This window comes from Panthera uncia, chromosome D1 (assembly GCF_023721935.1).
Source record: "Panthera uncia isolate 11264 chromosome D1, Puncia_PCG_1.0, whole genome shotgun sequence".
NCBI classification, from domain to species: domain Eukaryota; kingdom Metazoa; phylum Chordata; class Mammalia; order Carnivora; family Felidae; genus Panthera; species Panthera uncia.
The window spans coordinates 39,645,828-39,660,669 of record NC_064808.1 but is presented as its reverse complement, the minus strand read 5'-3'; the positions used below and the strand labels follow the sequence as shown (position 1 = coordinate 39,660,669).

Genomic DNA, 14,842 nt, shown 5'->3' with positions numbered 1-14,842 from the left:
ATCCTGGCATGAAAGCAACATGGGAACCCCTGCCACCTCAAAAGTTGCCAGCCTAGCTGTTGAGGCAGCCCTTTCTGGATATGACCAAGGCCTAGGGTCATGAGTGAAGTCAATGAAGTGTCTCTCTGGAAGTCTGGAGGCCCAGGACTGCCTTTTCTGGCCTTGGTTCCCCCTACTGCCCAGGCTGGGTGCCAGGGCTGACAGGGTTGGTGTCGCAGCATGAGGGGATTCAGATCTGAACACAGCCCTGCCTCTTGCGGTCTTCCCTGGGCTGGCTCAGTGGCCTTTTCCCCATCCCTGCCCTTTCTCTCCTCTTTCTCTCAGTCACAGATAGTTCCAGAGAAAGGGGCACACCCCTAGACAGTATGTGAGTGACCATCTCTGGTCATGGCCCTGGGCTGGGTCTCACCTCAGAGAACACATATCCGGAGTGCCGAGACTCTGATTCCCCTAGGAGATGGCTCGTACACACCCCCTTCCATATCATTCCATATGTGTCCCTATACACACAAACACATACACATCACACCCCATACGTGTCCTTGTACGCATACAAGCACACACACCACAACTCATATGTGTCCTAATACACACACACACACACACTTCTACCACCTGTATGAAGCACACATCTACACATAGTGACTATTTACACAAGCCCTTCGTGCATGCCTGGAGTTAGGTCACATAAACCGGTGACACATGTTCACCATGTGTATACCTTTACACAGACTCTCCCCCTCACCCAGTATTCACCCCCAAACACGGACTTACCCCAACAGGCACCCACTTGGCCATGTTATGTTCTTTGCGCAAACTCTCACACGCTCCTGCTCAAACCCTCCATGTAGCACCATGGGGAGCTCCCCCTGCCCTCCCCCTGCTCCCTGAGCTAGAGAAGGATTAGTGAAAAGGAACAGGGGCAGGGACCCGGGTGCCAGGACTGAGTGCTCAGGGCCCCCCATTTATTAATGAACCAAAAAAAAGGCCTAGACCCCAAGGAGCCCCCTCCCCAGTCGCCCCCTTGTGGTCCTCAGCCAGCCCAGCACACCACAGGCCTGCCCAGTCCAAGGAAGTCCAGATGAGTGTAATTCAGTTTCCAAACTCAACTCGACTGACAATTTATTTAGGCCAATTGGCCATCCCGCCTGCTCTGCATCACTGACTCCGCATGGATTAACTCAAACGCTGTGTACCCCCGCTGGGCAGATCTAATTAGGCGAAAAAACTGACCTGAAGCCTCAGGGGGCTCGGGGCCTGGACAGCAGCCAGGGTTCCCATGATTAGCCCCAGTGCCTGTAGCCTTGCCTGGTCTCAGAACCCTCGGAAGGGACCAAGTCCATCCCTCAGTGTGCCAGTGATGAAACTGAGGCCGAGAGAGGGGAAGTGACTTGCCAAGGTCACCCAGCAAGTGAACGTCGGGCCAGAATGGCGGTCCCTGTGCCACGTTACAACCATCGTCTTGTTCCTGGAATGCCAAACTGCAAGAGCACAGATCCCCACGGCAAACGCCTGAACAATTCTGAAAGGCAAGCACAATTTTCTACAGATGACTGTGGCATAAATAATTTATAAATGGAAGTCATAGCACATATTGGTCATTTTAATAGATAGTAAATTGCTTTTCTGATTTATGGTTTCAGGGGTGGGGTTACAATAAAAATAACTTGGTGATTTATGAAACATCTTCTTAAGTCAACAGATCTTTAGTAGGTTTGTCTGACTTTGCAGCCAACAGCTTCACCACCCTGGTTACCATAGAAATGGGATGCCTCGTTCTGTTGCCATGGCTACCACTTTCTAGAACACAATTGGTGGGTCTCTCACAGTTTGTGATTTGGTTCTGGGGAGAAAAAAAAAAAAAAGCCAGGACTGCCAGCTTGGGTTTATGCTGCATTATCAGGCGATCTTGCCTGCATTGTCTTAAAATTTCACTGGGTGGCCTCTGAGGTGGCCAGGCTAGGTGACAACTGTCCCTGGAATGTCAGGCAAAGCTCCCTTTGTGCTCCCATCAGACTAGTAGCCCAGGAGAGACTGGCCTTACTGCGTCCTGGATCCTGGGTGTGGGGGGCAAGGCTGCTGCTGGGGTGGGAAAGGAGACAAGGTCTGGCAGATGGCAGGAAATCAGGAAGCTAATAGATGAAGGGCAAGTCTAGGGACTGGAGATCCAGGAGCTGGCACCATCCGAGCAGGGCAAGCAGGCTGAGGGCACGGAAAGGCTGAGGAGGCAGAGGCAAGGCGGACTGGAGCTGTTGTCCTGTGGGAGAGACAGACACTGAGTCAATCACACCTGGGGTGGGGGTGAGGTGGGCAGAGGAGGGGCCAGCTGAGTGGCAATGCCCGGGGTCTCTTCTATTCATAGCAAGAATGCTGTGTGGTAACGGCTGCTGCATTATCCGTGTGCTCTGAGCGTGTGTGCCCAAGTGCTGTGGGGGGCCGCAGCCGTGTGCACCTTGCGGAAGAGTATGGCACCTGCGTGTTTATGTTCCGTGTGCGGTAATACGTTTCAGTACCATCCATCTATGTATGTGTGGTTGGGACACTGGGCTGTAGTTTGTGTGGCCACACGGACAGCATATGTGTTTAGGTAAGGGGTGAGGTGTGTACTCTGGGTAATTGTATGTGTCCGTGGTCTCTGGGTGACTGGGGATTGGGAGGCAGGCAACTTACATGGGGTGCAGCCCCTGCCCTTGCCTACAGCCCCTACAGTCCTGGGGGTGTCAGCCCAGGATTGCTGTAGAGATGGCTCCTGATCTCACTCCTTGCCGAGGCTGCTCGGCCATCCCCAGAGGTAGCATCCCTGCCCCCGGGGCTGCTGTTTCCCCAGTAGCTAGCAAGTCCTGGGCAGCAAGGCCCAAGAACAATGTAGACATGGCTGGGCCCCTGCCCAAGGAGTCAGGCACCCCAGTTCTCTCCCTCACAGCGGGTGGGTATCACTTTCCCTCAGGGAGTCTGAGTTGTAGGTGCCAAGCTCCAAGATGGTGGCATCCAGATCCAATCAGGGCCAGCTACTAAGTGTCCAGGACTGTATTTTTAGCCCCAAGAGCTTTGGCAACTCTGGCGGTAGAAAGAGTTTAGGTTTTGGAGCAGGACAAACTTGGGTCCAAGCCTCAGCTTCATCACTAGCTCTGAAGCCTTGGTTTAGTCCCTGACCTCTCTGTCCCCGGGTTTCCTTCTTGGCAGAGTGGGGTAAGGCCACCTGTCTCACTAGGTCAGGGAGAGGACAAAAGGTGCAGAATGGGTCCTTCGCTTTGGTAGCTACCTCCTCTCTCCTTCCTGTGCTCAGCTTCCCTGAGGATGGACCAAAAGAAGCTGGGACTCAGCTGGGTGTGAGCTCTTGCTTTGGCGGTGTGCTGTGACTGGCCTGCTGGTCTCTGGGCCTAGGAGAATGTGGCAGGCTGAGCGAGCCAGGGGCACCTTCCTCCACAGCCCTCCTAAGGGCCCACTTGGAGCTGGATGTTCCTGGGGGCTCTCCCTGTGACTAAGAACCAGGCCTACTAGCAGCAGAGGCCAAGAAAGCAGGTGCTCAGGAAGCCTAGACAGGGCAGCAGGCCTGGCTTCCACTTCCCCTGGTTCCTCCTGAGAAAGGAGGCCTAGCACCTGGCTCTAGGCTGGGCTGCTACTGCCACCCCACCCCCACCAACCCCCTGGGCACTGGGGCCCAGAGAAGAAGGAATCTAGACAGGATGCCCATTGGTTGCTGAGAACCAATAATTTATTCTACCCTAATTTTATAAGACTTGCCGTCTTTCAGGGCCTCAGTGCTCCCATCAGGACCTGTCTTGTGAGAGGGGCAGATAAGTTGAGAGCTCTATGGGCCTGTGGGGGCACCTGGGAGTGAGAAGGCCCCTGGGAGTGAGAAGGCCCCTGGGACCTCAGTGCCGGGTCTGGGCTATTTCCATGAGTCTCCCCAAGCACTAATGAGCCAGAGTCTTGCTGCCCCCCTGGGGGTGAATTTAGAGACTCTTTGGGGGGATCCCTTCATTTGCTGCCTCCTTAGGGCCTCAGCTACCAAAAGGAGCCTCACCTGGAGATAATGTCCCAGGAGTAGAGCTACTTAGGGGGGTACTGAAGGATGAATGAGTTTTTCCAGAAGTGCAAAGACATGGAGTCAGGGGAGACATGGAGAGAGGGGTCAGAAATGTCAGAGAGTTTCCTGTGGCAAGAATGTTGGGTACATGTAGGAAGAGAGCCCTGGGAAGTCAGTGGGGCCAGGCACAAAGAATCTCCTGTGTTAGGTTGAGGAGTCAGGGTTTTTCTTTGTGGGCAGCATGGTCAGGTGGCCTGGGCAGAGAGCTGGGATGCCAGCTCTGGTAGGTGTGTGGAGACTGGACTGGTGGCTGAGACTCTAAGTCTAAAGCCTACTAAAGCTTCAATGGTAGGGGTCCTGTTGAGAGGGAGTCATGTGTGAGCAGAGGGGACAGAGGAGGACAGATCGGGGGAGGTTTGGAGGAGGTGGGTGGCTGATGGTGCAGTGGGGAGGGGAGGTGTCTCAGGCCTTCTGCCGTTGGCCAGGATCAGGAGACCAGGGGTGCAGTGGACCCTGCCTCTCAGCATTCCTCGGACACTCACAATGTGCATGTTCTCCTCTCTCACAAAATCCAGGGAGGGGCATGGCCTGCCCTTTGGGATCTGGTGAATGCCAAGCTCTAAGATGGGGCCCTCCAGAGGAGGTACTGGAGGCAAATACCCGGCATTTGGGAATGTGTTTTTAGCCCCAAGAGCTTTGGCAGCCCTGGTGATGGAAGGAGCTCTGGAGCTGGATCAACCTGGGTCAGAGGTGGTGGTCTTTTCCAGTTGCTTCCACTTTGCTTTCCTGGTCCACTTCTGTAGGGATCTTTCAAGAGCTGTTTCTGGAGTTGGAAGACCTGGCTTAAGTCTGTAGCTACCCTGCCTCACCTTGTCCAAACCCCACCTGCCTCATAGGGCTGAGGGAGCTTGACTTTGCAGTCCCCTGCATTGTATGTGTCTCTGTGGGTGCCCTTCACCCTCAGCTGGGCAGGGAGCTCCCTGAGGGCTGGGCTGAGGCTTTATTCCACTCTTCTGGGCATAACCCAGTGCCTGGTAAAGAGGGGAAGGAAGAAAGGATGGATGGATGGACAAACGGATGGAGGGAGGGATGGATGGACAGGCAGGTGGAAGGAAGGAGGGGACTAAGGAGGGAGGAGTGAGAAAGTAAAGGAAGAAGGAGGGAAGGAAAATAGAAGAGAAAAGGGAAGGGAAGAATGAATGCATGAGGGATGAGAAGGGGGAGGGAGAGAGGATGGAAGGAAGGATGAGGAATGGAAGGGAGGGAGAAAAGAAGTAAGGGAGGGAGGGAGGGAGGGAAGAAGGAAAGAAGTAAGGATAGATGAGTGACAGAAAGGAGGGATCGATCAGTGGATGGGAGGAAGGACGCACTTGATAGTAGTCTGGGATAAAATGTTTGAAAATGGTCCAGTGCTCTAAAACCAACAGGACCATGAGCCTACTACAATGCATGGCTCGGGGAGACCTCTTCCTACTTGGGGGCCTCAGGCTTCCCATCTATAGCATGTAGTGCCTTGGACCAGATAATCTCTAAAGGCTGCTCTTACTTTTTAGCATTCTAAAATGCTGACGTTGTCCTTTTCCCTCTCCTCTCCCCTTTCTCCAACCCAGAATGTGACTTGAAAGGTCCATATAGTTCTTGGTTTCGAGAAGCATGCCATGCTAGGTGCCAGGTTCCATGGCCATGGTCAACCCAGACAGGACTGTTCTTGGACTTCCAGTGCTGCCCCCTGCCTACCGCCACAGGGGGGGAGGTGCGTCCATGCAGACTACAGGGTCGCTAGAAGTAGCACGGCTGCCTCTTGTTGTGGATACAGAGTGGGGTCTTGGCACTCCTTGAAGTTATCTGTGAGGACAGCTCTGGAGAACACACGGGCCACCCCTTCCAGACTGTATAGCCTGGAGCCATTTCCAGGAAGATGGCCTTGCTCCGGACATTGTCTTGCACAGGCTGGGAGAAGGCGGCACCCGGAGAAGAGAGGAGGGGAGCTGTGGGCACAGGCAGGCAGGGATGACCAGCCGGGCTCCTGGAGGAGAACCCACTGGCCAGTGTTCCTCTAGAGCTCTGGGAGGCCTGACTGAAGCCTGGAAGAAGAGGAATTCAGTCTGAGCAGGAGGGTTTAGAACTCAGACAGCTGCTCCATTCTCTTCCCTCAGGTACCCGTGTCTGCTGGCAGCTAGAGAAGCCCAGGGTCATGAGATGGGGCCGGCAAACCAAACCAAAGGAGCTCCTGAACCTTTCTCCAGGGGCTCAGGGCCGGAGCAGGTGGTTCTGGACAGGCTGGGTCACCCCAGCCATTTCCTTCTCACTGGTGGGGTCTGAGGGGAGGAGGCACCCACATATGTTTGGAAAGCCCCAGTCCCCCAGCAGCTCCTTCCTCCCTCCCACCCACTCCCCTACCCTAGTGGTGACAGGCAACTGGAGAGAAGCAGACACTGTGGTTTATGGTGACTTTAAGGACCCCAGTCCGATTCTCCTTCTGATGCCTGAACCTGCCACACAGTATCGCCGACAAATGACCATTTAGCCTCTCTTTCAATACCTCCAGGAAGGGGGATCTCACCTCCAAGTTGGTGGTGGGAGTTCCTAGCGGGGACAGAGAGGGAGTATAAAAGTCATCTGAGGCCCTGGGGCTGATATATATCTTTTGCAGTTCTAGATGGGAAAGAACCTGAAAGAGACCGCATCAACGAGGTACAGATTCCTGAGAGAGCAAATGGACTGCAGTAGGAATGAGGAAAGATGGGCCATGTGGCCTTTGAGGGACCAGATTCCATCATAGCTACTCCCCGTCATTCCCTTGCCACCTTCGGCCTCCGCAGGCTACGTCACTTTTATTATTCAGGGTGGGCTAAGTGCTTTACTAAATCACTCCCAAGTCACAGCAGCTTAATACATTAGTAGTTTATTTCCCACTCAGGTATTTAGTGGATATCTTTCTTTTCAGGGACCGAGGCTACATTCTTGTGGTGGCCCTACTGGCCCCTAGGCCCTCAGCATTTAACTGGCAGTTGGGGGAAGAAAGAGAGCCTGGAAGATTGAGTAGAATAGGTTCTGTGAGCCAGGCCTGTCATCAGTGCATGCCCCTTTTATGTGCTGTCCACTGGCCTGAGCTCAGTCACGTCACCCCACCTAACCCCCAAGGAAGCCTGGTAAATATAGTCTAGCTGTGCATCCAGGAGGAAAGGAAAAGCATTTGTGAAAATAAAGCAACCTCTTCCACAACTTCTTACCTGCCCCCGAGCCTCCTTACCTGGTGCTTTGAGGAGGGAAAAGTGGCCCATCAGTTTGGCCCACGTTGGAGGGGGGCATTGTGCAGGCGTCTTCCCTTGGCCTGGCCTCTGACTAGACCCAATGAAAAGGTACCTCAGGTTTCTTTGCTCGGGGTGGGAAGGCCTCCCTCTGACGCTGTGTTTCTCCTCCGCAGTATGTGGCCTTTGCCTCCCTCTTCTTCATCCTGGTCTCCATCACCACCTTCTGCCTGGAGACCCACGAGCGCTTCAATCCCATCGTGAACAAGACAGAGATCGAGACTGTTCGGAATGGCACGCAAGTGCGCTACTACCGGGAGGCGGAGACGGAGGCCTTCCTCACCTACATTGAGGGCGTCTGTGTTGTCTGGTTTACCTTCGAGTTCCTCATGCGTGTGGTCTTCTGCCCTAACAAGGTGGAGTTCATCAAGAACTCGCTCAACATCATTGACTTTGTGGCCATCCTCCCCTTCTACCTGGAGGTGGGCCTGAGTGGCCTGTCCTCTAAGGCTGCCAAGGATGTCCTGGGCTTCCTGCGTGTCGTCCGCTTTGTGCGTATCCTGCGCATCTTCAAGCTGACCCGCCACTTTGTGGGCCTGCGGGTTCTGGGCCACACTCTCCGCGCCAGCACCAATGAGTTCTTGCTGCTTATCATCTTCCTGGCCCTGGGCGTCCTGATCTTCGCCACCATGATCTACTATGCCGAGAGGATAGGGGCACAGCCCAATGACCCCAGCGCCAGTGAGCACACCCACTTTAAGAACATCCCCATTGGCTTCTGGTGGGCCGTGGTCACCATGACGACGCTGGGCTATGGAGACATGTACCCACAGACGTGGTCCGGCATGTTGGTGGGAGCGTTGTGTGCGCTGGCGGGTGTGCTGACCATCGCCATGCCCGTGCCCGTCATCGTGAACAATTTTGGGATGTATTACTCCTTAGCCATGGCTAAGCAGAAACTACCAAAGAAAAAAAAGAAGCATATTCCACGGCCACCGCAGCTGGGATCTCCCAATTATTGTAAATCTGTCGTAAACTCTCCACACCACAGTACTCAGAGTGACACATGCCCGCTGGCCCAGGAAGAAATTTTAGAAATTAACAGAGCAGGTAGGAAACCTCTTAGAGGCATGTCGATCTGACCTTTCACCTCTGCCCCCCGTAGCGATGATTCCAGATTCAGTCAGACTGCTTCCTTAGTTCCGTGGGCAACCCCGGACCCCGCACTCAGTGTCGAGGTGTGGAGCCTGGGGGCCCAGGGAGATGCTGGGCAGCCAAATTCACAAGGCGAGAGCCTGCTGGAGGAACCTCACTGGTGGCCCTGGGTAAGGAGGTTGGCGCGCTGGTCTCGTGAGGTTCTGAAGAGACGACATGGCCCGCGAGGTTGCTGAGGACTCTCTTAGCAGGAGCCCAGGGGGCTGCTGCTCGGTGGGCAGGAGTCAAGCGTGAGTCTCTGACTCGGGCCACTGTCCCAGTGTCGGGGCAGGGCAGGGGTGGGTGAGTTTCGGAAATGCCAGACAGCTTCTGATTTGGTCTTTACTCAGCTCCCTTCAGGCTGTGCAGAAGGCACAGTTGGTGCATGGGATCTGGCAGGAGGGTCCCTGCAAAGGCAGTAGCCAGGAATCTCACCCCCAACAGAGCCTGTCTCCATAGCTGAGTAGAACTGCTCTGATTCCGGCTGCCTAGCTCCAGGTGCGTCCCAGGAGACGTCTGGAGCCCTCCGTAACAAGCTTACTTACCCCATAGCATGCCGAACCAACTCATCTTCTTCCACCACTCTAGAGTTTAGCATTTATCTTTAGGAACCTGTTGGAGCGACTCTAGCTTTCACGTTGTCTGTTTGGGTTGATGGTCGAGTGGGAGTTTCCGGTGGCCTTCTGATGGAAGCGACTGGTGAGCAAAGGACTAGAGGGGGCCACCACCCCGGGCAGCTTAGACGAAAGCACTACAGACCAGCAACAACCTCCCACCGAGGGTTCTCCCCGTTTCCGGCAGTGGGGACTGCAGCAGCAATACATGACATCCAGACCAGTGTACAACCACATTCCCGTGAATCCAGTGGGGGTCCAGGGGGGAGGGGGGCCATGAAACAATACTAGTCACCATGGGATATATTCTCATATTCCATGGCTAGTGGTTCGTTATGGGACTATCTCAGTTTTATGAGAACCTGCACATAGCACATAAAGTTGATCACGGGGCTCTGGTCCGAGGATATAAAGCCCATAGTCTACCTCTACCCATGGAATACCATCGACTTATTCTGTGGACACAGGGATTTCAAGGAGATGAATGACCCAGAGAAGAATGACAACACTGAGCTAAGAAGTGCCAGGGTGAGGGAGGCTGAGTGAGTGATAAGTAGCATTTAGTCTATGGAGGAGGTCCCTGTGCCCAGGTCTGGCAGGCTAGCTCAGCCCTGGATGAGCAAGTTTCCCCCGGTTTGAGTGGCCTCGCCCAGTGGATGATTGATTCTTTCTTCCCTGCTGATGCACCCACCACCCCATCCTCCTCCCAACCTGGCTTCACCCCACACCTATGCTGCCTAGTGCAATACCCTCAAGGCCCACTTCTCTGCCCATGGGGGCTTTCCTCCCCCTTCATCTGGCCCCATACCCCTCCCCTTCCCGCTTCCTGGATTCCTGTAGGCACCCAAAAGGAATGTGGTTAGTGTCCTGGGCTGGGCCATGGGTTGGGCAAGGGTCTCAGAGGCTGGAACAGGGGCCCTGAGTGGGGCAAGGCATGGCTCCTGCTCACCAGGTGAGGCACAGGCCAGTGGAAATCTCCCACCCCACCTTTCTGCTCTGGATTAGGTGGACGTTTGACCTCAGGAGCCACTGTCATGGCAAGGAAGATTCCTGGGGCTCTGGGGAGGGTCTGGCCTGGCCTAGCCTCCACCTTCACTCTGGGCCCCACAGGAAGAGCTCAACCTGGGTGACACCACCATGGCGCTACTTGGCCCTTCTGTCACATCCTCTGCAACACTGGATCTGTCAGGATCAGTGCCCCAGGCTTGGGTGTCCAGGCCAGCCTACCAGGGACCCCCAGTCACTCCAGTCAGGCACAGACTCCTCTGTACTCCTAGAAAATGCCAGTTTTCTCCATGTGCTGAGAGCCCACGCACACACACACACACACACACACACACACACACACCGAGTACAGACATTTGTGTTCTGACATGCGCACCAGCTAATCCCAGAGACACAGCCCTCTTCCCGTGCTGCAGCAGACCTGTGAACCCTTTCACTCCTGGTGAATCCCCTGGGCCCCATAGTCATGGCAGCTCTGCTCCGGGGAGCCTCCTTGTTATGGCCCCAGATCTCAGGGACCCAGAGAGCGCTGGCTCAGGCAATCTCTGGCTGAGGAGGGATCTGGGGCCTTTCAAGCTTGCCCTCTGGAGCCCAGATGCCAGAACCCTCCTGCCTTTCTCTCCCCAGCCCCACACTCCACCCTCCCTCCCTTCCCAAGTACTCACTTCCCTTGGAGGTGCTGTCCTGCTGTCCAGACCTATCCATCGTGGTTCCCAGACCCCTGTGAGCCTCACCGCCCCCCACCCCCCGCCCCAGAACACTCCTCCTCCCTCCAAAAGCTGATGCGTGAGACCCTGATGATCTATCACCAAGGTCTGTGGTCCTCAAGGGGTGGCCTCCCCATCTCTGTATCACTGAGTCCCTTCCTGTTTGCCTCCTTCTCTGCTCGCACCGACACACCTAGATGGGTGTGGGTGTGTCTGTGAGTGAGTGGGGTGGCCAGAGGTGAGGGAGGCCAACGTGGGTGGAGATCTGACCCTACAAGAATTGAGAGAGGTAAGATGCAGCCCCCAAGGCCTTTCCAGCCTCACTCCGCCCCCAAGGGCACTCAAATGGCCTCCACGAAACCTGGGTTCTCCAATTCCACTTTTAGAATCTGGCTGAAGGCTAAATGCCCGGCTCTGGCGCTTCCCCTACCCCTGACCCCACAGGGCCAGACCCCCCAGGACTCAAGCAAGGCCTCCCAGTCGTATCAACAGCACCCTCCCTCACCTCCACCTCTTGGTCTGTCCTGAGGCTTCAGGTCTGTGTGTCTGTGAGGGATGATCTGGTCTCCTCCTCTGTACCATGGCTAGCATGGCCTCAGTGTTTGGGCGGGGGGCGGGAGGGGTTCATCCTGTGGGGATCATAGTGCCTCATGGGGGGATGCTAGCAGGGCACCCCACATAGTCAGGGACTGCGTGGGGCTGATGGCCCAGGAGCAGCTGCTTGTCTCCCAGAAAGGGTCTCCCTCCCCCCGTCAGCAGCCGGGGTCCTGCTCCGGAGAGCTCGGAATGCTCCCCCTGTCCTGCCATGTTCATTCACGTGCGTGTCTTGTCCATCTCCGCTCCTGTGATACGGGTTGGTCCTCTGTGGTGCTGCGTCCGGGGCTGCGGGGTCCCACCATAGGTGAGCAGGGGGCTGACAGGGGGGAGGGTTGGTGGCCAGACTCACTTTTTGCCCATGGGCATGTAGGGCAGCATGAAGTCCTGGAGCAAGCTCCTATCTGGGCTCCTCAGGAGCCACCACTGCAGCCTCTGGGGCATCTGTGGAGGGGGATTCTCCTCTGAGCAGCTGAGTCCGGAGTGCCCCCAGGCCTGGCCCTCCACCTTTTCCCCTGCTGGGCTGCAGTGGGTGCCGGGAGTGGTGGCAGCCCGGGGCGAGGACGGGTGGGGGCGCGGGGAGGGTCACAGGGTCGGGCAGAGGTGACCAGGCAGGGCGTGGGCAGGGCCTCTCCACATGGGCTCACCGAGTTTGCGCTCGTGTTAGAGGGCGAGGGGGGGCGGCTGCGGCCCGGAGGGGGGTCCTCGTGGCCCCCAGGTGGGCCAAGGTGGAAGCAGTAGAGAAATGAACCCACTCTGAGGGCCAGGCATGGGTGTTCTTTTCTGTGTTGTTCACATTTTCTCTCTTTCTCTCTCTCTCCACTAATCATGTTTCTCTCTCTCCTCGTTTTGTTGCATGACTTGTGCCAGTTCTCGTGATTATACTCTGCTCGTGTCTCTCACAGACTGTCCCCAGTTAGCCTGGGACTTTTTCCCTGAGCCCCAGCTGGGCAGACCCCTCGGGGCTAAACCCAAGGAAATGCCCAGCAACCCCCACCCTGCCCCAGCCCGGCGTGCGCCCCCTGGCGCCCGCTGCTGGTGTGAACAGTAAGTACATCGGCGGGGCCCGGAGAGCAGGGCAGAAAAGCCGGCCCCGCTGGCTGAGGGCCCGGACACCGGGTTCTCCTTGCTCCAAAGTTTAAAAAAAAATGACCCTCTTGCGGATGCTCATCTATCTCAGCCCATTTCAAAGCCTGGAAACCATCTCCGTGAGACGCTGCCCATGCTGTCATTTCATCATCGCAGGCCGGCGGGTCTAGTGGGGGCCGAGGGGCCTGGGGCCAGGGGGGGGGGCAGGGCTCTGAGCCTTCTGGGGAGCAGGTGGGAACCGGGGCTCCTGGTGGCCATCTCATTCAAAGGACAGGATGGGGGCAGGAGGGTGAGCTGGCACCTCTGGTCTTTTTCAGGGGTTCTCCGGGTTTCGAGAGTTGGCCCCTCCTTGTGGCCTCTCTTCCAGACACCCCTCTGGAGTTGGGGCGGGAGAATGCTCCCAGTTTTCTGAGAGCACCCCAAACCACAGAGTAGGAAGCTGGCTCCTTCACAGAGCAAGACCTAAACACACCTTCCCCTTCAAGGTCATCATGGTTGAGAGAAGAAACAGGCCCCAGGGATATCCTGGAGTCCCTCCAGGGAGAGAAAGGTGCCCAGCTCACACCCACCCAGGATGCCTGATGGCTGCCCCTGCCCCCTGCCCCTGCAGGGAAGACCAGCCCGACTTTGGGCCCCTTAAAGGCCAAGGGAGCTTGATTCTGCAGGGGCGCAGCACTGAGGGGCAGAGCCGGTGGGTGGGGGCTCAGCACTCCGAGCGAAAGGAGGGGTCTCAGGCTCTACCGCCCACCTTTGACCCGCCCCTGGGCAAGAACTACCCTCTGCAGATATCTCCAGTGACAGACAGATGATGGCCAACAGAGAGACAGCAAGTCCTGGCTCCCCTCCCAGATGGCGATGCTGCCGGGTAGGATTTGCCGTTTTCCCCTTGAGGACAATTTGTGCAGGGTACTGTGGGCCCCAACTCCACATCCTCATCGACTCTCTCCTCCCTGAGATTTCCCCTCTTTCTCCCGCTGCCTTCCTCCCTCAGCCCCTCCCTTGGGAGGGAAGACAGGGGCCGGCCAGAATGGGGGGCAGGCCGGGGCTTGTCCGTGGGCACACGTGTGTGCCCACAGACACGCCCCAAGTGCTAGGCAGCTCCCAGACCCCAGAGAGGCCCCAGTCACGTGGTGTCAGAGTTACCTTGGTAACTGGCCTTTCTGGTTCAGAATAAATCGGGGAGCGAAGCCCCTGGGATTTGTCGAGAAACGCACTGTACGTGAAATGCTTTGCCATCTTGTACGACAGACCTTTTTTTTAAGTTCCAAAATTATGATGGGATTTTTTTTGGATTTGCTTTACGAATAAACCTGATTGGTCCATTTCTCTTTTGACTGACTGCCTCTTTGTAGTGACATGATGTGCACACGGGCCGTGATCCCACCCGTGGGCACGCTGAGTGTGTGCACACGGAGAAGGATCACTTGTGCGTGTAGTTACATGATGTGAACAGGGTCACGGAGGAGGGTCCCCTCTTTAGTCTTTCAGAGAAGTCTCCCCTCGTGTTCACACCCATGTTGGTGTCGTCTTCCCTTGAGGTTCTCTCACCCCAGATGAAGTCTTTGAGGAAGCCCACCGTGGGGACTGACTTGCCCTACCCTGGCCTGGAAGATTCTGCTTTGAGGTCAGAGAGCAAGGGGCAGGCTCAGTCCCCAAGAGTGATGGGCGGGACCCGAGGTCAGACAAGCTACCTCTGCCAGCTCCAGAGACTTCCACGGCTCTGCTTCTGGAGTTGGGAGAGGGAGAGCTCCTGTTCTGGCCGTGCTTTGCCCCCCGAATGTTTCCTCAAACCTCTGCCCAGGTTCCTTCTCAGGCTCTCACAGAGGCCAAGACTCCCCTTTACCCACCCGAGTCCATCCGCCGCTGTTGTCTTTACACGTCCATTTGCTCTGCTTTGCCGGGATGCTGCCGTGAGGAGGCAGAGGAATGGGAACCCCTCCCAAATCATGGCCCGCTGTCACTGCCTCATGCATACATCCCTGTTGTGCCTGTGCAAGCTGACCAGGCCCGCTGGGGGCGGAACGGGATGGTGGATACCGGCGTGTTCTGTGTGGGGCTCAGAGCAGACTGAGTGACTAGCTTAAGTCTGTGTGGGGGATGGAGCGGACTAGTTGAATTGGACCTGTGTGGGGAAAGAGAGACTGTGTGGCCAGGCCTGGAACGTGTGGGGTGGGCTATATAGAGTACCAGGTTGAATTTGGAGGAGACTTGGGTGACCATGAGTAGTCTGGATAGGGGACAGGGCATGCAGAGTGACCAAAGTGAGTCTGGGGACAGAGAAGACTGTGTGACCAGGCCTAGTCTGCATGGGGGGGTGAGGCATACAGAGTGACCAAAGTGAGTCTGGGGACAGAGGAG

At 56.2% G+C, this 14,842-nt stretch overlaps 2 protein-coding genes across 2 annotated transcripts in view; both read left to right on the top strand.

Annotated features, from left to right (window-relative positions):
* The window catches only part of LOC125913211 (L-lactate dehydrogenase A chain), a 968,541-nt gene that overhangs the window by 455,295 nt on the left and 498,404 nt on the right, over positions 1 to 14,842 (top strand). The window lies entirely within an intron of this gene.
* Positions 1 to 14,842, top strand: part of KCNC1 (potassium voltage-gated channel subfamily C member 1) — a 42,963-nt gene that overhangs the window by 24,689 nt on the left and 3,432 nt on the right. Inside the window, exon 2 of the mRNA XM_049618478.1 lies at positions 7,458 to 8,391. Within this exon, the coding sequence (XP_049474435.1) occupies positions 7,458 to 8,391 (934 nt within the window). The remainder of the gene's footprint in view (positions 1 to 7,457; positions 8,392 to 14,842) is intronic.